Here is a 27,758-nt window from a genome sequence, read left to right as displayed (position 1 = left end):
TGGATCCTGAAGTACAAGGAAGAATAGAATGAAATGAAATAAAGGGGGGTAGTCTTTTTGTTAATGTTTCAAATTGATGTCGATTAAAACATGGACGGAATATTATCTTACGTAACATTTAAATATCGTTTTAATTTATCGATATTTTAGATGAATTTAGATTTACAATGACATTTTTATTTTCTTATTTAAATTGCAGTACGTTTATCGATAATTTATTGATTTGATTGATCAGATAAATGAAACGTTGATATAATGTGTTTAGAAATAATCGTTAAGGGGTTGACTTTTTCTTTTTCTTGGTTTAATAAGCTTTATGTTACAGGTACCTGGAAAAGAAAGAAAGAAAAAAAAAGGGAAAGAAAGAAAGAGAAAGAGAGGGAAGAAGTTTTACATCCGCGATCCTCGACTTCTTTGTAGGATTTCTAGTCGTGCCAAGTCTGCTTGCCCAGGCATTCTTTGGCTCGGTTAAGAATTCCCATTATTATTGCCGGTACAGAAAGAGAGAGAGAAAGAGAGAGAGAGAGAAAGAGAGAGAGAGTGAGAGATCTTTGTAAAATGACTAACAATTTTCTATAGAATATTTATTTAATCGATACGATTTAATTTCAAGATAAGATTAATAAGTCGAGAGTTATCGTTATCTTTTCTTAAGAAGAATACAATTGAGATTTGTTTCTATTGTTCCAATCAATGCACAATTATAAGATAATCTTATAAAAAAGACATTTAATTTTGTTATTTTATATTTGATATTTAATTATTATTATTATTATTATCATTCATTGTTTTAAATCATACGATTGATATTAAGATAATATCATATTAGGTATACAATTGATTTATCATAGAATTATAATTAAAAAAAAAATAGTTCATAATATTAATTACAAATTTATATTTAAAAGAGAAAGAAACATAAATAGAGAGAGAGAGAGAGAGAGAAAAGGATAGAAAATTAAAAAAAAAAATACATTTGCAATACTTTACTTTAATAATAATAATAATAATAATAATAATAATAATAATAATAATAATAATAAGATAATAATAATAATAATAATAAAAACTGGGTACAACTTGCAATAGTTGCACCAAATCCAATATTAAAATATATGAAATTAGAGTCGAGCAGAGTCACGAATTATTATGAATTATTTTTGAATATCGTAACAGAAAAGTAGAGAGAGAGAGAGAGAAAGAGAGAGAAAGAGAGAGAATATGTGTATGCGTATATATATTTATATTCGGTGTGTGTGTGTGTGTCTGTGTGTGTGTTTGCGTGTGAGAAAGAGCGAAAGAGAAGGGGTAGGAAGGGGTAGGAAGGAAAAATAGGGGGAGACAATAAGGGACGTTCCCATATTACGGTATCTCGTTCGTAATAGTCGGAGAGCGCCAAATTCGAATCGAACGGGGATGACTCAAGCCTCAAGGCTCTGTTAAGTCCACCTCGTCGGCTTCGTTCGGCCGACGTTTGGCCCGGTTTATCTCCGGCTGATCCAGAAATAATCTTAGATTCGGTCTCCTCTCCTACTCTTACTCCTGTGGATCATCTCCATCGTTCGAAAGCCACCGAGAAGTTCTCCTTCTTTCTTTTTTCTTTTCTTTTCTTTTCTTGCGTTATCGTTTCCCTCCTCTGCTCCCCTGCCCGCCCCTCCCTTACCCCTTTCCATCATCTTTTCCTTTACATTAACTTCCAAACGAATAATAACGGGTACGCTAATAATTCCGCTTTGATATATAAACATTTGTATTTTTTGTTTGGAACATTTTTCGACATCCGCGAATCGTGGTTCTTTTTTTTTATTTTCTTTCTTTTTTTTTTTTTTTTTTTTTATAAACGACTAGTCGACTTTTCCTTTTATTTTTGTTTCATTCGTTTAAACGCGTTAAACCTGTAGACGAGAACTACACGTAGTTGTACGTTAACACTAGATTTACGGACTGAGCCAATTTGACTCATTAAAATTTTAGAAAAATGTGGTTACTATATATATATGTATATAAAACTTAAATATTATTTTTTAAACAAACACATATGTCGTTTTTTAATTACGTAATGAAATATACGTAAATATTAATTCATCCTCTCTACTCAATTCCCCTTCATTCAAACGATGTTTGTAAGTCATTAAAAAATAATGAACAAACTATCCGTAAATCTAGTGTTAATATCTTTTCTTTTCTTTTTTTTTATTGTTTTCGTCGTTTTGATATCTCGTTTCGTACGTCGTGTTCCTCGTTCTATGTTCGCATTCCTCGTTTCGCGTTCCTCGTTCTATCAAATGATTTTTATATTTCGTTTTTATTTTTATATCATCTTATCTTTTGAATATTTTCCCCTTGAAATTTTTCAATACATATACATATCATTGACAGACACACATAAACAACGTCAAGTTAAATTGCATACATTGGTTTATTACACTTTAAATTCGATCTTTTTTTAAAGTCGAATGTTTTCTCTTCATCTTCTTCTCGAAAATGAAGTTTTTGAAATGAAATGAATGAAAATGAATTGAATGCAAATGAAATTATTAATAATATAAATATATATATATATAACGATAAAATTGTATTTATATAAGAAGGAAGAAAATATTAGGTATAGGCAATTAATTCGTTGCTTTGATATTATAAATTTATTCCATCAAAATCGGAGGACATATTGTTTTTTCGTCAAGAAATTCTACAAATTGCCCAAGAAAAAGATGCCCAAAAGAAGAGAAGATCGGGAATAATAATCGAAGAAACAAAAAAATAACGACAAGAATTTCGAAAAATTACATACGTACGATTTTGATTGCATAAATGAGTAATAAATTTTGTTCTTTATAAAAAAAAAAACATCCCTCCCCCTCTCCTTCGAATTAATTTCTACTCGTAATATGGGTTTCGTATATTAAATTTATCCCAGATTGTGCAGATCAAATTCATCCCAATCGGTCTTGCAATTTGATTTGCAAAAAGTCATGAATTTCGTTTAAAATGAAAAAAAAAGGAAATTTAAAGAAAAAAGTTTTCCTAAACGATTTAAGGAAGGAAAAGAAAAAAAGTTTAAAACTTAGGACGCAGCTTAATATTTTATTTTTATCAAATACAGTACCCATATATGCTATGAATTTGTATTCGCGTTATATCTTAATTAAAACAGTCCTAAAATATATTATATAAAATATATATATATGTTTTTATATATTCTAACCTCAAAAATGGGTAAGGAGAACCTATTGCATATGTTTTTATAAATTCTAACCTCAAAAATGGATAAGGATAATCAATTACATATATATATATATATATAAAATAATTCCTCTTACAACATTTTCGTGCTATTATATTATAAAATGCTATTATATTTAACAAATGATATAATTAATATAAATATATATATATATATATATATAATTGTTTGAAACGCACATAAGACACGCCATTTGCGTAAACGAAACAAATATAGTTTGCAATATAACGAATAATAAAAAGTGCATTGGGTTATATTTACAAACCCATCGAGAGAAGTTTAACGAGTTTTGATCGAACGTCGTTGTCTTCTTCTTCTTCTTCTTCTTCTTTAGAGAGTCTCGCAATAAACATTGGTATGGCATCCGCCCGCGTCAGGATCTTAATTTACCGGGGTTGTTGCGCAACCGATCTATTTCCGCGCATTCCTAATCGCGCGACTAACTCCAATAGTTATCGTTTTTCTCCACAGTTTTTCACCGATTATATACCCGTTTCCTGTCTTTTCATTTATTTTCTTTTTTCTTCTTTTTTCTTTTTCTTCCTTTTTTTTCTTTCTTCTCATTCATTTCCTTTTCATTCACACTTTTATTCCCTTCGACTGTAACGTTTTTTGACGCCATTTCTTTCGATTGGCGATCATTTTAACGATCGTCATAACAAATCAGTCTTTTTTAAGGTTTCAAGATTGCAAACGTTTCGTTGTTAATGTTTTTATTGGATGACGCGTGCGTGTGGATTTACAATTCGAAATTAGATTAATGACTTTGCTAAATTCTTCTTCTTTGTTTATCGATGCGTCGTGTTTAATTAATTATTAGTCATGTTAATTGCGAAACTAATCGTAAGATTGATCGTTTAATTCGTAAATGTTTTTTTTTTCTTTTTTGTTTTCTATATTTTTTGTTATTATTAAAACAAAAGTATTATTTTTATTAAAATAGGATCGCAGTATTATTTTATTCATTATTTATATTTATTTCTTTATTTTATTTCATTATTTATACTTATTTATTATTAAAACAAAAGTTTTATTTTATATGCTTATACGAATTGTTGTAAAACGTTAGAAAAAATATTGTCGTTAATATAGAGAATGGGTTGATAGAAAAATTTGAATGTAATTTACTATTAAATGTTCATTTGAAACACACGTTTGGCATTATGTCTGATTTATCATATAGCGTTTAGATTGGACGATTAGGTTTGATTAGTCACGTTTTAGTTTTACTGGAAATTGATGCCAACACTTTAGCATAACTTTATTTTCATTTTTCTTCATTTATTCTCTTTTTTATCGATACATTTATTAATAAAAATTTGGATATGATCTATCTGACACGTCCGATGATGATGACAAATGTTGTCAATGATCCTTAAAATTATAATAATTGCAATAAAATCCTATTTCGCGTTTAGATCATTTTGCCAAATTGGCGAAACTGGATAACATCCAATTTCATAGAAATACCAAAGAAAACGACGTTTGGTTATATCGAATCGCGGATTTTCGAGATCATTGAGAAGAAACTTTCTTGCGAGTAGAGTTGGTTGGATTAATGAAATTTCAAGGACATCTTAGGAATTCGTAAACTAACCGTCTTGAATTGCATTCTCATCGTATTACTATTCTCGATAGGATGATAATTTCATTTGAATTTGTTAGTAACATTAATCATCGTTTAAATTAACCAACGAAAATATGAGTTTTGTTTTGTTTTTCTTTCTTTTTTTTTTTTTTTTTTCAATCATTCTCGTAATCTCTTAACGTTATTTTACAACGTGTACAAATTTAAAAAAAAATATTTATAAATATATATATCGAATGTTATATACATTTTATGCGATATTGCCAACATTCTTGCTGACAAATGATACAATTTATTACAATGATAGTCATTTTATAACCTCAAAAGATTTGTTTTATTTCAAATCCGTTTAAATATTTCATTTATTTTTGTTTTTTTATTTTTTCCTTTTTTGATTCAAAATCTAAAACTTGACAAACGCTATATATCGTTTATCAAATAAAAATTACTAATAATATAAAATTAAACGCACATAAGAACAAATATAAGAAAAATTATAATAGAAGAAGGAAAATAAAAAAATTAGGTATAGCAATAAATTCGAAAAGATTGATCAAAGTGATCGAAAATAATATACGAACAAATAAAACATACGTATGATTCATTTCTAAATAAATAAAATAACTTTAATATTATTTATATATATAAAAAAAAGCCACACCAAATATTAATTTCCACTCGTAATATAATAAGATTATTTACTTTAAATGTACATCCCTTTAAGTGTGCACGAATTTCACGTGCAAAGTAATAAACAATTTAGACAATGAAATATAATAAATTCGCGACTAAAATTCAATAATTTAATGTCCATGACGTCTGTTCAAAAAAATATTCAAAACAATGCATTACGATAAAATCATACGACGACAAGAAACACGAAATACAGTAAGATAATCGTAATATGAAATAAAAAAATCAAAATTGATAACGCGTGTGATGGATTTAAACCAGATGACGGTAAAGAAGGGGGCTAGGGGGGGCTGGGTGGCTGGGTGGCTAAGTGTCTGGGGGACTGGGGGGTCGGGGGAGATAGTTCGATAAGTTTTCGAAAGAGAAAAAAAAAGAAACGTCGGGGAATATAGAAATAAGGTTTAGAACCATTTCGCAGCTGTTATCATCGATCTATCTTGTATGGCCACGTGCATCTTCCACGTGGAGTCGAAGAGAAGTAGACGTTTGTTGGTGCAATGGATGGATCGTGTCTCTCTCTCTCTCTCTCTCTCTCTTTCTCGGTTATTCGAGGAGGGAATTACCACCACCTGACTAAGCGAGCAAACCTCAAACTCTAACCCCCCCCTGCACACTCTTCTCCTGATCTTATTCGCGTCCTTCCATCGCGACATACACCTCGATGTTCATGGACCACCACCACAACCACCACCACCACTACCACCACCACCACCACCTCCACCAGCAGCAGCAGCAGCAGCAGCAGCGGCAACAGCAGCAGAAGTCTAGCGCCCATGAACATGACGTCCAAAGACGGGAGTTTCAGGTCTTATGTTGGTTAGGAAGTTTAATCTTTAAAATGAGAGAAAGGGAGGGGATAGACGTAATGACCAATCGGGTCGGAGGAGGGGTAGGGTAGGGGTACGGATAGGGATAGGAGTAGGGGGAAAAAGAAGATGGAAACAAACATGGATGTTTATGGGATAAATGGATAAATGGATGATGATTGGGGATGATGCATGACGAATAGAATATGTAAGATTTGTAGGTGTGGTGTGTCAGAAAGAAAAAAACCGAAGGGAAGGAATTGGAAATGATTATCATAGAGGAGACATTAAATACACATAGTCCTATCTCGGATCTAACAGTTTCGAGTCTAACGTGCTATCTATTTTCATCTGACTCGACTCGAGTCGAGCCGAGCCGAGCACGGACGCGCGTTGTTGAATCCGTGGGGACTCTCGTAGTACCTTTCCGCCACCACCCCCTTGTCACACTTTCGCTATCATCTCCACCTAAAAAGGTAGATTGGCCCAGTAACTAACGCGCTTTTTCATTGGCCAATATCGTCTACCAATCGGGTGCCTCCTTACAGCTTAGGATCACGTTGCACGCGCTTATATTGGGAGCCCCCGCTCGTTTCCCCGACAGAACGGCATCCTAACGTAAGTGAATAACGTCGATTGTTCCTCTTTGCTCCGGGATTACATATCATTTAAGAGTTGTGTGGTTCTTTTTGAAGTTATACTTTTTATCTTCTTCTACTACTACTACTTCTTCTTCTTCTTCTTCTTTTGTTTCATTATTTTTCTCCGATTTTCTTTTTTTTTTTTTTTCTTTTTTCTCTATCCGTCGAGGACTCTTATCTTTTGTCGAACACCCTTCGTGTTCGGATTTTTTTTCTTCTTTTTTTGTTTTGGTTTTCCTCTTATTTCAACTCTTTTTCTTTCTTTTCCTTTTTTTCTTTTTTCTTTTTTTTTTTTTTTTTTCTTTCGTTTCTCTTTTTCCTCCTTTTTTTCCTTTTTCTTTTCTTTCTCGGTCTCCTCGAAGTGTCAACAAAATTATTTCCCAATTATATTTATTTTATCGTTTAAACGCGTTTAACTTCAGTACGTTATTACAACAGTTGTTTTGTTTCGTAGATTTAAGTTTAAACAAAAAAGAGAGAGAGAGAGAGAGAGAGAGAGAGAGAGAGAGGTATATTGAAAAAAGGTTTTTCTTTATTTCTTTTTTTTTTTTTGTAATAATTTATTCGAATTATCGACCAAGTTTGGAATATTTCCAAGTTTTATTTAAACGAGAGAGAAAGAGAGAGAGAGAGAGAGAGAGGGTGAGAGAATGAGAGAGAGAGAGAGAGAGAGAAAGATATTAGAAAAGTGTTAATTATTAACTTTCGTTTACCACGAGAAAAAGGATTTTTCCATAGTGGATGAAAATTTGAAGAAAGAAGACGATCGATTGTAACGATCGATATATTGTGTGCTCTGCTACATCGGATTCGAAGAATTGGGATATATATTTCCTTTCTAATTTTTTTCAATTCGATCTTTTGTGTGTGCTTTTTTGTTTCTTTATATATGTATACATATATATATATATATTTTCCTTGTGCTCGATCGGAGAAAAGAAATCGGGAAAACGGTTTTTTCTTATACGAAAAAGGATAATCTCTTTTGAAAGAGACAGTGAAAATAAATAGGCAAATATGTACGGTGCAACGACTCTACTGTGGAAATTATTCGAAAGGACTGATATTTTTTTGAAATAATATCCCACTTTTGTGATTTGTTTTTCTTTTTTTCTTTTCTTTTCTTTTTTTTTTTTTTTTTTTCTTACGAGTGAAATATCATCGTTTTTTAAAAATTGTAATACAGAATTTTATTCTCGTTGATATTTATCTTTGATTCGAGATATATTATCCGACCTTAATATTATCTATTGGGATTTACTACTTTAACGAGAAAATATTCGAGAAATAAGAAGATATCGGGGGACTTTATTAGTAATATTATTAGTGAAAATATTTAATTTCTCAAAACGACGATTTTAATAGTTTAATTAATTGCTTTTAAAAAACAAAACCGACAAAAGAAATTAAAAAGACATTTGCTAATTTTAATTGGTAGAGGGATGGGGAGGGGGGAAAGTTCGAGATCGGTTCGGAGAACGTGTCGCCATTTTGATGAAAATTGCGCGGCAAAGTTTGCCGTTCGTTGGATTTAACCCACGTGATATATCGTTCGAGAAATTTTTCCATCTCAATTTAAAATACGCATTTATTTATACGTAAATGTAAATCTATATATATATTTCGAGGGTGATTTCGATTTGTACGTTATCGCAATCGCGGGTGTATTTAATCCGTGAGTTAGTTCGTTGGTATTTCGTTGGAGTTAGGCGGAGTTATTTTTGACTTGTTCCACTTGCTTCCTGTTAAAACATGCAACGAGATACTTGTACGTACGTAATCGTCATAGTTTACGACGAGGGTTTAACTACGCAAAGTGTTATTTCGAATTAACGAAAGTTAATAATGAATTTCATTGGTTTTCACGTTATAACCTATAAATTCAAATAAAAACGATGAATTTCCAATATGGCGGATACCATTAATTCTTTCAATCTTTCTCTCTTACATATTTGAATGTTTAATTCTCGATAATTTAACTTTAATCTCGGTGAATAGAAATACACGATATAACGTTATTACTTTGATAAGATAATTAATAATAAAAAAAAGATATTGTTTGTTGATTATTTAGGGCCGCCCAGATCGTGCCGCCAGAAGTAGTCCGTCCGTCGCCGAATTCAGCGAGGAACGAAGAGAACGAAGACAAAATTATCTATCGAGCAGGCCTCCCTCTCCCTCTTATCGAATAGTGGGGAAAGGAACGACGAGAAGTGCGAAAAGGGAAAGAAAAATAAAAAGACAACAACAGAACGAGGAAGAATATATTTAACCTCATTTTCTCGAGTTTTGAAATAACCAAACGAGAAGAAGTACCAGCAAACTTTTCAATTCAACATGCCGAAGCCAAAGCAACAGGAGGGAGAAGATCCCGATCCAACTCCCTATCTCTTTGTTTCTCTCGAACAAAAGAGAATCGATCAAACCAAACCTTACGATGCTAAAAAGGCTTGCTGGGTACCCGACGAAAAAGAAGGTTATCTTCTTGGTGAAATCAAAGCTACCAAGGGGGATGTTGTTTCCGTTTCATTACCAGGCGGCGAGGTTTGTATCAATTTTATTTTTATACATTCAATACTATTTTTTTATTTTTTTATTTATTTATTTATTTATTTATTTATTTATTTATCGGTTATACCCATCTCTCTCTATTTGTTCTTTTGGAAATTCGGTATTAAAAATGTTTTCCGAATTAGATACTTCATTTGCGATTGTTAATCTAGATCAGGGGTTCTCAAACTTAAACAAAAATTTTTTTTTTATTATATAAATAAGAATCTAAAAATATATATATATCTAGTATTATAACAGTATTTTCTTGATTAAAGATTAATTCATTTAGAACGGAGTGTTTATAATTAAAGGATTGATATTATTTTATTATATTCATAAATAAAACTCTTAGTTACAATATTAAAATATTTAATGTAGAAATTGTAGCAACGAAAATAACGTAATGTACTATTAGTGGGGTTACATCATGTATTATAGTTTGAGAAACGATGTTCTAGATTATTGAAATGTATATTTATCATTACGTACAATAGATTGCTGTATTAAAACCTTGTACAAAAGTTTACACTTTCGTTGCATATTGAAATTAAATTGAAACGAAAAATAATCTTAGTATTTTTACATCGAATACAAATGTTTTTTCGTGAGATAAAATTAATAATAAATTAAATTATATATATATATATTAATATATTAATAGTAATAATATATTCATATTAAAACGCGAATTCGTACAACGCTTTTATACAGTTATCTAATTGTATTACAAAATATATATATACGTTTTAAATATAGAGAAAAAAAAAAGAAAAAATAAAATAAAAAAAAATAAAAACAAACAAACGCAAGAAAAATAAAAAAAGAAAATTAAATTTATTCGTATACGATACAAATAGAAGAGATAACGGGTAAATAAATATATATATATATATACATATACGTGTATATATAAATAATACTTTGAAAAATACACGAAGGTAGTAGGATAGGAGGAGCTTGCGTATTATACTTACTTTGAAAAGATGTGGAAGGAAGGCAAGCAAGCAAGCAAGCAAGCATGCCGGGGCTTTGCCGTATCAAGCTACTCCGTCTCTATTTTTGGAAAGAGAGAACAGAAATCGCTCGAAGCTTTTACGACCTTCTATCGTTCGAACGGGCCAACATATCCGGCACAATCTTTTTATCTTTCTCTACGTACTTCTTCTTCTTCTTCTTCTTCTTCTTCTTCTCCTTATATCGAACGAAAATAAATTAAAAACGAGAAAACGAATTGGAAGGAAGGTAGGAAGAAAGAATAAACCAAAAAATAGAACAAGATTAACCGAATTCGTATCACATAACCTCAAAATAATACAACATGGCTACGTAATTTGATCTCGCAATCGGGACGATTAAAAATAATAAATATATATATAAAAGAAACTAAGAGAGACGCGAATAAATATTATTTCTTCCTTTTATTATTAACAAAATCAACAAATTCGAATATTAATTTGATTAATTGTTAACAAATATATACGTAACTGTAGAATGAGTATAAAATGATAGAAAAAGAAGAGTTGCAGGGACAAGAGTGTGAAGGGTGGGTGGGTGGGGATAAAAGATATAGAATCAAGTGAAACGGAAGAAGAAGAAGAAGAAGAAGAAGAAGAAGTAGTATGGTGTTACATAATGGTTCAGCAAACCCTGGCCCGTCGACACCTAAACGCTATTGTTAGCATAGCTAGCGACGACGGTAATAATAAATTGAAACGCCACTTCTCGAAACGCGGGTCAATATATTTTTAGAGCACTGTCAAAAGCAAGCTACCAGTTAAGCCAAGCTAAGCTAAGCTGAGCTGAGCTGAGCTGAGCTGAGCTGAGCTGAGCTGAGCTGAGCTGAGCTGAGAGCTGAAAATTGAGCTGAACTAACTGGTTACCCAGAGATACAGATGGATGGAAAGAGAAAGAGAAATATATATTTTGCCGGATATACGCCCCCCCCCACTTCATCTTCTCGTGCTTTTACGCAACCCTAATTGAAAAGAGAGAGAGAGAGAGAGGAAAAAAAGAAAATGTAGAAAATATATATATAGAAATAGAAATAAAATAATATAGAAGAAGTAAAAAATATATATACGTACATATATATATATATATGTGTGTGTGTGTATATATATGTGTGTATATATTTATATATGTCATCATCATCATCATTATCCGTCAGCTTCCTTCTCTGACTGTTTCTCTCTCTCTTTCTTTATTTCTTTTTTTACGATGGCTATATTTATTTTAGTATTGACATTTTCAAGTTGAATGATTGATGTTGTTATCCTTAGCCGTACCACCAATCGGTACTTTGCCAAAATGATTGCAACTAATGTTGAAGTATTGTTGAAACTCTAAATTGTGATATATTCGAAATACACGTTGCGTATTAGCTCGAGTATTCTGTACTCGATATTAGAAGGAGTAAAAGTGAATACAAAAGAAAAAAGTAAAAACAGGAACACTCCAATTGGTCGAATAATTATTATAACAAATGAAATGTAATTTATAAGTAATTTTTTAAATGTTTTTATAAATAAATCTATGGAGAGTTTAGGGGTAAAATTTCGTTAAATTTTTGTATCATCAAATGATACGATAATACTGAAGTATTCCTGTTTTTAAATAAATCTATATAGGGTTGTACTAAAAGTTCTATAACATTTTGTATTATTAAACTATTACATAATTAACAATAATTATGAAATGTCTGATTTAGAACTGAAATTAATCAGAGTAATCAGACGTTTCATTATTTAACGATCTCTAACCTATGATAAAAATGAATAAATAAACAGGAACATTCCAATTGGCTAAATTAAAGAAAAAAAAAAATAGAAATATATAACTTCGGTAGTATATTCCTGTTTTTTTTTTTTTTTTTAACAATAAATCTATACAACAATTGAACATAAAGTTTGATAACACTGATAGCAAAGGTGTTATTAAACCGTATGATAAAATTGAAGAAAAGAAAAAAAAAAGAAAAACCAAGAAAAAAATATATAGATTTATTGACAAATTAAACGAATAAAATTACCCATATAAAACAAAAAAAAAAACAAAACACGGGCGCACACACGCACACAGACGAAACAGTTCCGCAAAGACCAGCTGTCCCAAGTGAATCCGCCAAAATTCGAAAAATCCGAAGACATGGCAGACCTGACCTTCCTGAACGAGGCATCAGTGTTGCACAACCTGAAACAACGTTATTACCACAAATTAATTTACGTAAGTTATCATTTCATTACATATCAATATTAACCGGGTATTTTTCTTTTTTCTTTTCTCTCTCGTGGCCCCCCACCCCGATTCTCTTGCCGATCTTCTTTCGTCGTCGTCGTCGTTGTCATCGTTGTCGTCGTTGTCATCGTTGTTTCTTCTTCTTCTTCTTCTTCCTTTTCTTCTTCTTTATCTTCTTTGACTTCTTCGACGATCGGGGGTTAAATTACGATGACAGACCAGGGACTTCAAGAAGGATCAACTTCAACAAGTGAACCCGCCGAAATACGAAAAAGCCGAGGACATGTCTAATCTGACCTACCTCAATGATGCTTCAGTACTGCACAACTTGAAGCAACGTTACTACGCCCAACTTATCTACGTAAGACTTCACAGTCATCTCCAATGACGATGACATTGAATCGTGATGATAACGAACCCAACTTTCTTTACCCTTACCCCCACCACCTCATTTTTCTTGCATTTATCTCTCTGTGAAGTTTCTTTCTTTCTTTCTTTCTTTCTTTTTTCTTTTTTCTTTTTCCTTTTGTGTTGATTTATTTATCAAACAATCTCGTCATTTTGTTTTTCTTTCAACGAATCGAATCATCGATGAAAGAATCATTCAAATGTAAGATTGTATACGAGAATTATGATTGAAAGAACAACAATAACGATAATTCTTCTTCTTTTTTTTATTTTTTTCTTGCTTTCTTTCTTTCTTTGTTTTATGTTCGGACGAGAATACGCTCGTCGTCTTTTTTTTTTCTTTTCTTTTATTTTCTTTTCTTTTCTTTTCTCGTATTTTCGATAATTATATTCTTTTCATTGTCAGTTTGATGTTCTTTTTCTCGTTCTCATTGTTTTTCACTTTCTGTCTTACTCAATCTCATTTTGTCTTTCTTTATTTATTTATTTATTTATTTATTTATTTATTTATTTCGTTACTGTTTGTCTCTTCGAATCGTTTTATAAGACAAAACGATGATGATACGTCGTTACAAAGCACCCCTAACGTGCCACACGACGTTTAAACTATTCCAATAGGAATCGTTTTATTCTTCTTTTAAATATAAACACTTTCTTTTTCCTTTTTACATTGGTAAAACGACGTTGAGACTTGTCGCCAATGATTGACGATTTTCTTCTCAAAATATCGTCTTTTCATTACCCCACCCCCCCCTCTCGTTTATCTATTGTGACTGATAAACTTGGTTATGTGTTATTTTGTAAATATTTCTTTTGTTGCTGTTGTTGTTATTGTTATATATACCTTTTCATGATTTAAACAAGAAGAAAAAGCAAAAAAAAACACTCGTCTCGAGACACGAGTTGTTTATTTAAAAAAATAAAAAAAAAAAAAAACAATCCAAAATTATCAATGGAATGGATTAAATATCGTTTTCAATGTGTTTCCTTAAAACCCATTTGCTTTACGATTTCAATTTCAATTGTACGTGCCTACGTGATCCACAGTGATAAAGGAAAATTACGAACTGGTTATATCTGGTTGGTTAAATTTGATCTCTCTCTCGAGAGAGGTGTCTTGCACGTTATCGTAAGGTAAATGGGTTTTGAAAATTATTTCAGCAATGCACGACCGCAGACCGGCCAATTACCAACAAGGAAATTGTTTCTTTTGTTTCCTACATGCTGTTTTTCTTGTCGTTTCTTGTTGCTTTTTTATATTTTCTTTTTTTTTTTTTTATCCAAAAACGAACAACAATTTTTCTATACGACAAATGTTGTTTATTAATATATATATATATTTATGTGTGTATGTATATATTATTATTATTATTTATTATTATTTCAGACATATTCTGGACTTTTCTGCGTTGCTATTAATCCTTACAAAAGATTCCCCGTTTATACCCAAAGATGCGCGAAATTGTATCGCGGTAAAAGACGTAATGAAGTACCACCCCATATCTTTGCCATTTCTGACGGTGCTTATGTCAACATGTTAACCAGTAAGTAATTTACATTTATAGAATAAAACGTAATCCTTCTTTCTTTTTTTTCCTCCTCTCTTAAGAAAAATCCAAATATAAAATAAACTGACTCTAAATATATTTGTAATAATGATGAGAGACCTAACCTACAAATTGTCTCGTTTTATCGTTTAAATAAACTGACCGTAAATATATTTGTAACAATGATGAGAGATCTAATCTAAAAATTGTCTCGTTTTATCGTTTAAATAAACTGACCGTAAATATATTTGTAACAATGATGAGAGACCTAACCTAAAAATTGTCTCGTTTTATCTTTACAGACAGTGAAAATCAGTCTATGTTGATTACCGGTGAATCTGGTGCTGGTAAGACTGAAAACACGAAAAAAGTAATTGCTTATTTTGCCACCGTCGGTGCATCGACAAAGAAAACTGAGGATCCAAATCAGAAGAAGGGTTCTCTTGAGGATCAAGTCGTCCAAACTAATCCCGTATTGGAAGCCTTTGGTAATGCTAAGACCGTCCGTAACGACAACTCCTCGCGTTTCGTAAGTTCACTCTTTTAATATATTTTATATTATTGCATTACAAATTATATATTAATTTATTGAATTTTAATTGAATTTAATTTAATTAATTTAATTGAACAGTCTCCCAACGTTGTTAAATGTTTTATTTAACGAACAAAAAATTCAAGCAATTTAATTCAGTTAGATTAGAATAAAAATGTCGAGTGAGACTCGACAGAGGATCGCTTGAGATTAAAATGTCGAGTCACGCTCGACATAGGTGGTGTGCAAAAAGGGGGTTTAATAAACATTATATTATATTCAATAATTCTATTATAAATGTTTAGGGTAAATTCATCCGTATTCACTTTGGTCCCTCTGGAAAACTGGCTGGTGCTGATATTGAGACTTGTAAGTATAATTCATGAAAATAATAAATAACAATTCAATTAGTTGTTTATCACGTATAAAAATAAATTTATATATATAAATATAATTTCAATAATTCATTGTATTATACTTTAACAGATCTATTGGAAAAGGCTCGTGTCATCTCTCAACAAAGTTTGGAACGTTCCTATCACATTTTCTATCAAATGATGTCCGGATCTGTTAAAGGGTTAAAGGGTAAGAAAGTCAAACATTTTTATACATATATATATATAAAATTATGACTATTCTAACGAACAACTTGAAAACCTGACCATTTGAAATGACATTGATAAAAGAAAGTTTTTCAATTGAATATCTCACAATATCGTATCAATATTCAATTGATCGGGTTAACAGTTGTTCACATTTATTTGAAAGACATTTAAATCTTAAGTTAAGTGACGTCCCACTTGATAATATCAAAATTGTAGGATCGTAATAGTCAGGCTCGTTAATCAGGGACAATTTTGAATATTCTTAAGTTATGTTGATAATCCTGGATACCCCCACCCCTCAGCCCTTCCAGAGAACGTGTAAACCGATGATACTGATCCTGAATGTGACCAATTTATTGGATTATTATTTAGCAACTAATACAATTGTCCAGGAACAACAACGTTAATAATTTCAGGATTGTAGGATGGTGTTTCTTCTTCAACATCAACATGATCGTCATGATCATCATCAAATTATTGTATTAATTAAATCGTTTACCTTTTGACCATAATCCTTCCATGCAGACATGTGCTGTTTGTCGGACAACGTACAAGATTACTACTTCATCGCTCAGGGCAAGACAACTATCCCAAACGTTGATGACGGCGAGGAATTGCAACTTACCGACGTAAGAACCTGCACCTGATGAAGATGTCGCAGGGGGGGAGGGGAAAAAGATGCTCGCCGCCTATGCCTAATTTTTCTTTTCTTGTCCGCCTAGATTTATATTTGTTTTTTTATTTTTCTTTCTTGTTTCTATTTTCTATGTTGTTCCGTTTCTTATTTTTCCTCGTTTTACCACCCAACCTCTATTTTTATATATACATACATACATACATACATACATACATATATATATATATACTTATAGTTGTTTTTTTTTTCGTTTAATCTACAATTTGTTCTCAATTGTATTTTTTTCCCCCACATAGTTAATCGTTTTCATTCTTTTATATAACACCGGTGTTTTATATATATATATATTACGAATTAATTTATAAACAAAATCATGATGTTTTATTTAATCGATTAGAAGAGGATTACCAAGACACCGGGGTTGTTATGAAAGAAAAACGTGTGTTTGAATTTTATAATGATGTCCATCATAGGCAAAGGACATTGTGTTGAATACCATTCTCTGAAGGACAATGGAATACTGAAGTACCATTATGTTATAAAATAGTATTGCGACACTCTTTTGTAGACATTATGAAAAGCAATTGAAAAAAAAACCTATGCTTATACATTGTCCAAAGATCGGTCCATTTATAGATTGAAAATTCAAACAAAAAGTTGTTTTGTATGATCGAAATTATATTCAAGGACGATGTCAAAGTGTAGCTTTTTCTTTCAAAGTTACGACAATACCCAAAAAACGGGTCAGTCACAATTTTTCAGTCCCAATTTTTCAGTCCCACACGATGAGATCATCAAATGGCTTTGTAGATGAACCCTTGTAAATATTTCTTATGTAGTTTGGATTACCTCGACTGAAACTAGCCCAGCATACACAGAACCCCCAACAACACCCCACCCCCAAAGCCCCAACAACCCCCTACCCCCGAAGGAAAGCCACTAGGAAATACGTGGTCTCGGTCGTTTGTGATTTCTCTAACCCCGTGCATGTTTTTTGTTTCTTTTTTCTTCCGACCCTCGTAGAGATGTTGCTGCTGTCCAACAACATCCACGACTACTACTTTGTGTCACAAGGAAAGACGACTATTCCCGGTCTCGATGACGGCGAGGAACTTTTGGTTACCGACGTAAGTGCATGCGATTCTAATCAATTTCCTCAAAATATTAATTCCACTTTTTCATATCCTGGAAGAATAGCAGATTCAGGATTCGTTAACGAAAAATACAAACAAACCAAAAAATATAATAATATATAATAACTATATATATATATATAAGTTTTGCACTCTTAAAATTTTTATGAGATCGAGTATTTTCATGTCAAATATTTATATAATCATTCGTGGGATTCTAATTGTTTAGTCTTGGATAGCTCAATGGGTAAAGTAGTCGCCTGGAAAGTGAAAGATCCTAGGATCGAATCCCCCCGGTTCTCATTTCTAAAATAGTTAATCACAATATTTCAGTTTTTTCATAAATCCTACATACTTATTATATTATTTCTCATTATTATAACGAAAATTGATACCTTTTGTTAATAAAATTGCAAGGAAAAAGATCGAATTTCTCTTGCAGAGAGGTGGTGAACAAATTTTACAGTGCAAAACCTTAAATAATATATATATATAATAAATAGTAACATTACGTGAAATATGTTATTATCATAATAATTATTATTATTATTACGTTATTTTTGATGATTAATTATCGCCTATGCGTTTATTAAATCCGCTTGAAAAATATTCTGCTCTCTATGTTTAAAATGCTCCATTTTTTTTGTAGGATCTTTATCAATGTCTGTCTGTTTGGCGTCTTTCTGTTTGTTTTACTTTCTTTCTCTATCTATCTATCTATCTATCTATCTATCTATCTATCTATCTATCTATCTATCTATCTATCTGTCTATCTATCTCTCTTTTCGTGTACTCTCTTTCAGCTCTATCGTTCTATGTGCCTACACTTAATACACTTATGATAATCATCCACATTTTTACAGCTACATTAGATTGGCCACTGGGAACTTTTGATACTGTTTACTATACTTTCAGTTTCACTTCTTCTACTACTACTACTACTACTACTTCTTCTTCTTCTTCTTCTTTATTTTCTTCTTCTTCTTGTTCTTCTTCTCATTCTTCTCATTCTTCTCTTCTTCTTCTTCTATTTCCTATTTTCTCTCTTTTTTCTCGTCTCTCATTTGTTTTTTCATGCATTATCTATCTGTCTTATCTATTTGCTTTCGTTTGACTTTTTTTGTTTTTGTTTTCAGCAATTATCATTACGTGCAACCATGTCATCATTAAAAAAAAAAAAAAACACGCAAAGAACTTTTCGTTGTATATTTTATCGCTCTCGATGATATTTTTATTATAATTAAAAAGAAAGAAAAAAAAAAGAAACAAAGAAAAATCAAAAAGAAACATAACAAAAGTTCTTTACGTAATATCAATGAATACATTAAACGAGGAACTGTATCGTCGTTTGATTGGCCAAAAAGAAAAAGAAACAAAAATAAAACAAATGAAGCAACGATATTGTTCCTCGTAATGAACCCAAACGTAAGCTAGGGGATTATCGTATAATACAGAAAAGACCTTCCTGAGCAACCGGATTGGGGACTACTGGTATATTAGCCAGGGTAAGACCAGAATTCCGGGAGTCAACGACGCCTCCGAGATGGAAATTACGGACGTAAGTCCATCCCCCGAAGGTACCTATGATTCTCACCAAAGTTCATGTCCGCCTTGATCGTCGTTACATTTCTTTTCTTTCCCTTATTTCATACTTTTTCATTTGATTTCATTTCATTCGATTTGATTTACATTTTTTTCTTCAAAACGCGTCACACACACACATTAGACGTCATTTTTTATTTTATTATTAATTATTTATTATTTATTATTATTTTTTAATATTTATTTATTATTATTTATTTATTATTATTCGCGAATAAAATACAGAGAAGTGTTCATAATCATTCAAATTTAGCATAATACGACCCTTATATGGGATCTGGATACGAAAACAAGCCTTAATATGAAATAGTATTGAACAAATGAACATTTTGCAATATTTTGATATATGTTATATATTAATTTTCTTTTTTTTTTATACATATATATATATATATATTTGATCTAATCCTAGTGTTTCTCTTGATCTCTCAAGGTGGCATGAAATCTGGCTGAAGATTCGACAGGAACCGTCCCCTCGCTCCCCCGCTTGCAAAAGCAGCTGCTTGCCGGCGCAATCGGGGTGCGGGGAGATTGGGGGACGAATAAGGAAGTTAGGGGAAAAAAACAAAAACAAAAACAAAAAAAGAAAAAAAAAACAAAAACAAAAAGAAAGTATAAAATTATTAATCGACAAGGAAAGAAAAAAAGAACAGAACGAAGGAAGGAACGATTATTCCCCCCCATCCCCCCCAACGGTACTCGCTCCCCGATCAGCATCATCGACTCGCACATTACTTGACTTTTTTTTTTCTCTTTTTTTCGTTGATTTTTTTGTTCCCTCACATTTATATCACGGAGAAGCCGTTTCTTTTTTGTAGGAAAATTCGTTCGTTGGTATTCGCATAAGATGAAAATATTTCGTTAGTTAAATTTCATTTCATTTATTTTCCCCATAGATTTGTGTTTCTATAGTAAAATACACCTACCATGGGAATTGACCATGGGAATGTGAAAAATGATCAAGGATTTCTACGAAGAAAACACCGCAAAAAAAAAAAGAAAAAAAAAATAATAAAAAGGGTAGAAATTCGACGATGTGTTTTTTTTCTTTTTAAATTTCAATTTCAAAATTTGTATCTCTATCTTCTGATTCGTAAATGATTCGCAGAAAAATGTCTCTTGTCCAACGACATACACGACTATCACAACGTCGCACAAGGAAAAGTTACGATCCCCAACGTTGATGACGGAGAGGAATGTCAGCTTACCGACGTAAGTCAAATTCAAAGAAACCCCAAAAAACCCAATTGTCGTCAAGGCTCGTCAAAATCCTTACATTTGTCTCTTTTATTATATCTATCAATTTCTTCTCATTATTCTTCTTCTTCTTTTGTGACCCCCCCCCCTCTGAACCCCTATTTTCTTCTCATATATTTTTCTCGTATATCCGATCACTTTGATTATACCATGTTGATCTTACGTAATTTAATGTCATATGTATTGACATTTGTATTTTTTTTTGTAGATAATATCCAATTGTTTGGTAGTACCCCGTAAAAATTGTGAGATTAAGTATTCGTTAGAAATTATTCCTAACTGTTATTGTATGTTTCCATTCGTAGAAACGTATTCGTATTACGACCCCCTTATATGGGGGTCGCTAATAACGAATGGATTCATTTCTTCATTAGTTTTTTTTTCCTTTTATCATCCCCCCCCCTTTTCATTAGAAACCAGTACTTTAGCCTGGATAGTTCGAATATCAATGAAATTCTTTTCAATTATGTATTGTGATCATTATTTTTTTCAATATCAAAATCAATTTATTTTTATATGAATTCTTATATAAAAAAATATTATTATTATTATTATTATTATTATTATTATTATTATTATTATTATTTCAAATAGAATATCGTTGTTATTTTAACAATGTTTATGTTATGTTTAATTATATCCAACATAAGATCACAATTTTAGATTATTTTTCAGTCCAATAAGTGTTAATTGATTATCATCATTTATTTCTTCAACCCTAAACCTTGAGAAAGTATTTAGGAGGATGGAAAATGTAACCAAGGGAACAACCCTTAAGAGAAAAAATTTCTTCTATTTTTTCTCTCTCTCTCTTTCTTGTTGAATTAGGCTCTTTGAGAGTCTAAATTATCATCGTAGATGCCCCCCCCCAAGCCCCCACTGTATTGAACCCCCCTCTCCAATTGATTATTTTCTTTCTTTCGACGTGAGAAAAAGTTATGGCGATTGAACGAATCATTACGTGAGAATTATAATCGTTTGCGAACGATTGATTTTGTTTCTTCGTATTTTATTTTGCCTGCACATTGTTCATCAACATCATCTTCTTCTTCTTCTTCTTATTCTTCTACCTTCTTTGTAATTATTATAATTATTATTATTATTGTTGTAGTTGTTCTTGTTTAGTGTTTTGACATGTAAAAGGTAAAAACATTTGTACGTATGAACGTATGAATCATTTGATTTATTTCGTTTTGAATCATCTTTTGCTTTTTGATTTCTATTTCTCTCGGTTTTTTTAAAACGAGAAATTTCATTTGATTTGATTCGTGTTCAAGGAAGAGAAGCGGCTACACGACACAAGCTCAGCTTCAGCTTAAGCTATTTTCTTTGTTTTTGTATTTTTCAGTATTTTTTTCTTACTTATTCTTCATTTTATTTTTGCTATAATTTTTAGCAAAGCTTCTTTTCTTTTCTTTTCTTTTCTTTTCTTTTTTTCTTTTTTACAATCGCTTACAAATGTGTTCTATTTCTAAAACGATTCACGCTTATGCTTATGCTACGTACGACGTTCCTCGTCAAAAACGTCCGAGTAATTTGAATTTTTATTATGTTTCCAGATTTGTTTTTTCTTTTTCTTTTTTTTTTTTCTTTTAATTATAATATTTCGTTTGGAAGAAATTTACTCGGACGTTTTTGAAGATTAACGTCGATTGTCTCTCGTCCTTGTGTGTGCTTCCTATTTTTGTTTAATTATTATTATTATTATTATTTATTATCGATCAAGCATCCGCCATATTGAAAAGCTTCGAATTAATGCGCTAAAATATTTACGTAAATGTACGAGTATTAATTACTACGAGATTTGATTCGTGACAGGAATGTCATTTCTTCTTATATAAACTTCATCGAAAATTCTTCAAATTTTATTCGAAATTTCTAACCTCAAACGTGTCAATCCCGTCACGATAAAAATGTCGGAAGTTGAAGCATCCGCCATATTGAAAAGCTTCGAATTAATGCGCTAAAATATTTACGTAAATGTACGAGTATTAATTACTACGAGATTTGATTCGTGACAGGAATGTAATTTCTTCTTATATAAACTTCATCGAAAATTCTTCAAATTTTATTCGAAATTTCTAACCTCAATCGTCATTCCTGTTACGAAAAGAAAAGAAAAAAGTGTAGAAAAATTCGTACGATTGATAGAATATTTTTCATGTTTAATCTATAGCAAGCCTTCGATGTGTTGGGTTTCACGCAAGAGGAAAAGGACAACATCTACAAGATCACCGCAGCTGTTATGCACATGGGTGGCATGAAGTTCAAACAAAGGGGTCGAGAAGAACAGGCTGAAGCTGATGGTACAGAGGTAAATTGACAAAAACTACATTTTTAGGTTATGTATATGAAACGGTCAGTACTTTAGGGCCTATTCAAAATCAATGATTAAAAACTGTAATTTCACAGAAATGTACGTAAAATAATGGTGTAATAATTATAGGAAGGTGACAGGGTCGCTAAACTTCTTGGTTGCGACTGTGCCGACCTTTACAAGAACTTGTTGAAACCAAGGATCAAGGTCGGTAACGAGTTCGTAACTCAAGGTCGTAACAAAGATCAAGTAGCCTACTCCGTAGGCGCTATGTCGAAAGCTATGTTCGACAGATTGTTCAAATGGTTGGTCAAGAAATGTAACGAGACCCTGGATACTCAGCAAAAGAGACAACACTTTATTGGTGTACTAGATATTGCTGGTTTTGAGATTTTCGACGTAAGTATTTCTTTCCATTTTGATTATAATTCAATTATGAAAAATATTTCAAATAAGTTAAACGATTAATTCATCCAATCGACGACGATTTTTATCATCTTATTTGACATTACATTCCGATATTTATAATATTTCATTTAATTAATATATTTGTATCAATTGAGACCCTTTTCTTATGGCATTTTTTCATTTTAACATAAATTATTTCTTCGTATACTCGTACGAACTTCTGTATAGGTTAGGTTTATAGGTTAGGTAATAACGAAAAAAGCTTTTAAAAATCGTCGACGCGTTGGAATGATTAAACTTCAACACATAATTCATTTTTTTTATTACACATATGATATATATATACATATATATATTCTCGATATAGTATTAATTATATATTTTGTTTAAAACTATTTTTCATATTAAAAAAAAAAAAAATATATATATGTATATACATACATAAATATTTAAACGAATCATATTTAAAAGTTCAAATATGACACGACAATATCACTAGATTCACATAAAAAAAAAAAAAAAAATAAAAAAGAAAAACTATAAACGAGACATATTATCGAGATTCGTAAACCTAAACGATAAGAGTAAACGATCATTCTTTACTCAACACGCGTAGATCTTCTTCTTCTTCTTCTTCTTCTTCTTCTTCTATCGTATCATCGATAAACGAAAAAAATAACAACCAAAAAAAGACACGAAACAAAAAAGAAAAACAAATCGATGAAACATTCGATCTGTCGAAACCAATCTTCTTCGCGATAATCAATTTTGTCCCTTAAACCCCCGTCGAAGATAAATTCGTTTGGTTCCCTTTAGTACAACGGTTTCGAACAACTCTGCATCAACTTTACCAACGAAAAATTGCAACAATTCTTCAATCATCACATGTTCGTACTCGAACAAGAGGAATATAAAAAGGAAGGAATCGTCTGGGCTTTCATTGACTTTGGAATGGATTTGTTAGCTTGTATCGAGCTAATTGAAAAGGTATCCCTCTTATTGAGGGGACCACAAAACCCCCTTCCGCCCCCTAGACAAAAAAAACACTCCAAAACCCCCTTTTAAAACAATTGTTCTTCTTCGACTGTCTCTCTGGACAATATCCTTCGAATGTATTGTGATTATCTTCTCGACCCCTGCCCCCCCCACTCCTGCCCCCCCCACAATGTCCAAATTAGTTAGCACGATTTTGTTCATTAGGTATCACGATTATTATTCTAATTCTTCATATTCGTTTATTCCTATTAGTTTATTATTCGTTGTTGTTATATTTATCTGCCCCTCCCGACCCCCCTGACCCCCATAGGCATGACTCACTTATGATCTTCCAATCAATGTATTATATCTTCTCACGTTCTGTGTTAGATAATCTGATTTTCTTGTTTATTCTAGAACTATTTTCTGTTAAACAAATTTTCACGATTGTATTTATGATTATCGTAATACTTGGACCCCCGTTCACCCCGTTCAAGCTCGAAATTTTAAATATTACTTTTCTCCTCGCACCCCCCACCCCCCCATGTGTCTCACAGAATGTTAGAATGTTGATTTGTTAATATGATTTTTTTTCTTAGACAAGGTGGTTTGATCTCGTATGTTGTTGACCCTAAATATTTTTGTCTAGAAAGCATGAGGAAATGAAATTAGATTTTTTTTTCGTTTATAAAATAGATCGGGGGAGGGGGTTAACCCCCCTCCCTCCCTCCACACCCTTCTTGATAAATTTTCCAATGGATATTATAATGTTGTATTGTTGCTCGACGTTCTGGAAATATGACAATTGGAATAATCTTGGAAGAAATCGAGATAGGCCGTTTTTGCAAGTAGGTAAAAAAAAAAAAGAAAAACAAAAAAAAAGGAACAAAAGCTCCGTAAATTTTATGTAATAATTTTTTTAATAATTCTTTTTTAATTAATTTTTATATATATTTATTATAATAACGTTAAAGAGAAACAGTGGACCTCACGTAGAATATTATTAACCCTGATAATTATTTGTAAGACAAATAAATCAACCAAGTAGAAAGGTTACTTGTGTTAACCGTCCGTAGAAGAACGAGAGACGGTCTTAAGTCAGTGGTTCTCAATCGGTGATTCGTTGAACACTGTTAATTCGTGAAATGATTACAAATTGTTGGATGATAAAATGAATTATCAGGATTTCACGTATTTTTCATCTATCTAATATTTTATATAATAAAATATCAAAAAGTATAGTGTTCCTCGATTTAGAAAAAAAAAAAAAAAACGATTGAGAATCATTGGTGTCTAAGTTATTCGTAGTCTGACACTTTGGATTCGTTGATACCACCCTATATAAGCTACATTTTACAGTAGTAGTTGAAAGTAAAACTAATACCATAAATTGACCACAGTATGTATCAAGTATTTTACCCCCCCCCACCCCCAGAAAAAGAGAAATACTTCTTATATGATAATAACAATAATCATCATTTGTATGTACGAACAAAACAAATGATTAAAACGCACGACAAATTTCAACTCGTGCCGTAGTATTACAATTATATTTGTAATATTGTATGTATTTATATCACACACACATATATATATATATATATATGAGATTGAAAGAATTCTGATCTCATATTTGAACCCCTGAAAAAAAAGAAAAAAAAACGAAATACGCAAATTTAAGGAATATCGAAACGAAAAGGACCCTGTTGTTGTTTCGAATGATCAACTTTAGATTCCTCTGACTATATCCAAACGCATGCCCCGGTTTTAAATTTCTTGCTCGAACAGTTCAACAGTTTCGAGCAACTCTGTATCAACTTCACCAACGAGAAGCTCCAACAATTCTTCAACCACCACATGTTCGTCCTCGAACAAGAAGAATACACTAAGGAGGGCATTCTATGGGAGTTCATAGACTTTGGCATGGATCTCCTCGCATGTATCGAATTGATTGAGAAGGTACCATAATGATCCAAACCCCCATTCCTCAAAAAAAAAATCAAAAACAAAGTACAAACAAACAAATAACTGTACCAAAAGAGTACGACGACAAAGTACTGTGAACAAAAAAAAAAAACCAACCAACCAACCAACCAACAAAATCCATCTCCGAGGAAAGAGAATATGGATGATTATTATCCGTGAACAAATTACTTCACGGAGAGTTGCATAATAATGATTACTTTTTTTCTTATCCTTTTGTTTTCTTCTTGGAGTTTTTTTTTACTTTTCCCTCATTCGATTTAACGCTTTTTCGATTGACAGCAAAAAAGTGATCGTCCACTGTTATTTTCTTTTTTTCTTTTTCTTTGACTTGTCTCGTCGTCAAAAACCCCGTAATCCCATATTTTCCCCCGTTTTCCTATTTTCTGTTGTTCTTTTATTTCTTTTTTTTCTTTTTTTTTTTTTGTCCCTTTTTACAGTTTCTTTTTACCGCTTAGCCAGTTTTAAGTCGTAGCAATATTATTTGTCAACGTGACCAACAAGTGGATTTAAAGGAATCTTCAACTCGTTGAACGAATGATCGTTCCAATTTGTCGAATTGTCCTGCAAACGCGTCAATCACCGATTCACAAACATAACCTCAAAATCTCAATACACGCAACACGACAAAAACAAACGATTCTAACGCATCGCAATATCATTTTGTATAACCGTTTTAAATGAATTTTGTCGAATCGTTTCGCAAACGCGTCAATCACCGATTCACAAACATAACCTCAAAATCTCAATACACGCAACACGGGGAATAAAACAAAACGATTCGAACAAAAAAACACATCGCAATATCATTTTGTACGACCGTTTTAAATGAACTTTTTATTCCCATGTTCTTTTTTTACTCGTCTCTTATTTTTATTTTCTTTGTCATTTTTTACAAAATGCACACACAAACAAACAAACAAACAAAGAAACAAAAATTAAGAAGGAAAACAATGGCATGCAACATAATGATTGTTCTTCTTGTTCCTGTGTTTCTCTTTTTCGTTTTCACTTCTCACTTCCCGTCGTGCATCGATCTGCCGCATACGAATGGTGTCATTGCAACGATGAAATTGGTGGTATGTGAACGAACAAAAACCAAAAAAAAAAAACAAAATAAAATAAAACAAAACCAGTTCAACGGTTTCGAACAACTCTGCATCAACTTTACCAACGAGAAATTGCAACAATTCTTCAATCATCACATGTTCGTACTAGAACAAGAGGAATACAAGAAGGAAGGCATCGATTGGGCGTTTATTGATTTTGGAATGGACTTGCTAGCTTGTATCGAGCTTATTGAAAAGGTATTCAATCAAATCAAATAATTAATAAGTCAAACGAATGGGAACAAAACTAGCCTAAGGAGGTAAATAGGAGTTGACGATGACGAATCATGTTGAGGTTATGTTATCGATGATAACGATTACGATAACAAGGATAATGATGATGACGATGATGATGACGATGATTAATGAATGAATGCTTAATGCAAATTACCAACAACAAAAACAACAACGACAACAACAACAGGAACAAAACCGTTCAAGAAAATCGGTCCAATTTTGTTTTCGCTAATAGTATTGTACAATTGG

At 31.7% G+C, this 27,758-nt stretch overlaps 1 protein-coding gene across 9 annotated transcripts in view; it reads left to right on the top strand.

Moving 5' to 3' along the window:
• Positions 1-6,922: 6,922 nt before the first annotated feature.
• The window catches only part of LOC122514769 (myosin heavy chain, muscle), a 46,335-nt gene continuing 25,499 nt past the window's right edge, over positions 6,923-27,758 (top strand). For 2 of the 9 annotated variants that reach the window (XM_043631799.1, XM_043631802.1), the window contains exons 1-11: positions 6,923-6,949; positions 9,047-9,516; positions 12,977-13,120; positions 14,555-14,711; positions 15,017-15,243; positions 15,552-15,615; positions 15,733-15,831; positions 17,512-17,615; positions 22,657-22,794; positions 22,927-23,196; positions 27,300-27,470. In XM_043631799.1, coding sequence (XP_043487734.1) covers positions 9,310-9,516; positions 12,977-13,120; positions 14,555-14,711; positions 15,017-15,243; positions 15,552-15,615; positions 15,733-15,831; positions 17,512-17,615; positions 22,657-22,794; positions 22,927-23,196; positions 27,300-27,470 — 1,581 coding nt within the window. In that variant the 5' untranslated portion in view covers positions 6,923-6,949; positions 9,047-9,309. Of the gene's footprint in view, positions 6,950-6,984; positions 7,006-9,046; positions 9,517-12,976; positions 13,121-14,554; positions 14,712-15,016; positions 15,244-15,551; positions 15,616-15,732; positions 15,832-16,376; positions 16,481-17,511; positions 17,616-22,656; positions 22,795-22,926; positions 23,197-24,021; positions 24,193-25,968; positions 26,140-27,299; positions 27,471-27,758 lie in introns of those variants that run through there. The other 7 variants (XM_043631798.1, XM_043631803.1, XM_043631797.1 and 4 more) reach the window with 5 other exon arrangements.

The sequence above is a fragment of the Polistes fuscatus genome, unplaced genomic scaffold (assembly GCF_010416935.1).
Source record: "Polistes fuscatus isolate 324 unplaced genomic scaffold, CU_Pfus_HIC Scaffold16, whole genome shotgun sequence".
Classification (NCBI taxonomy): domain Eukaryota; kingdom Metazoa; phylum Arthropoda; class Insecta; order Hymenoptera; family Vespidae; genus Polistes; species Polistes fuscatus.
This window is presented reverse-complemented; position numbering and strand designations above follow the sequence as displayed.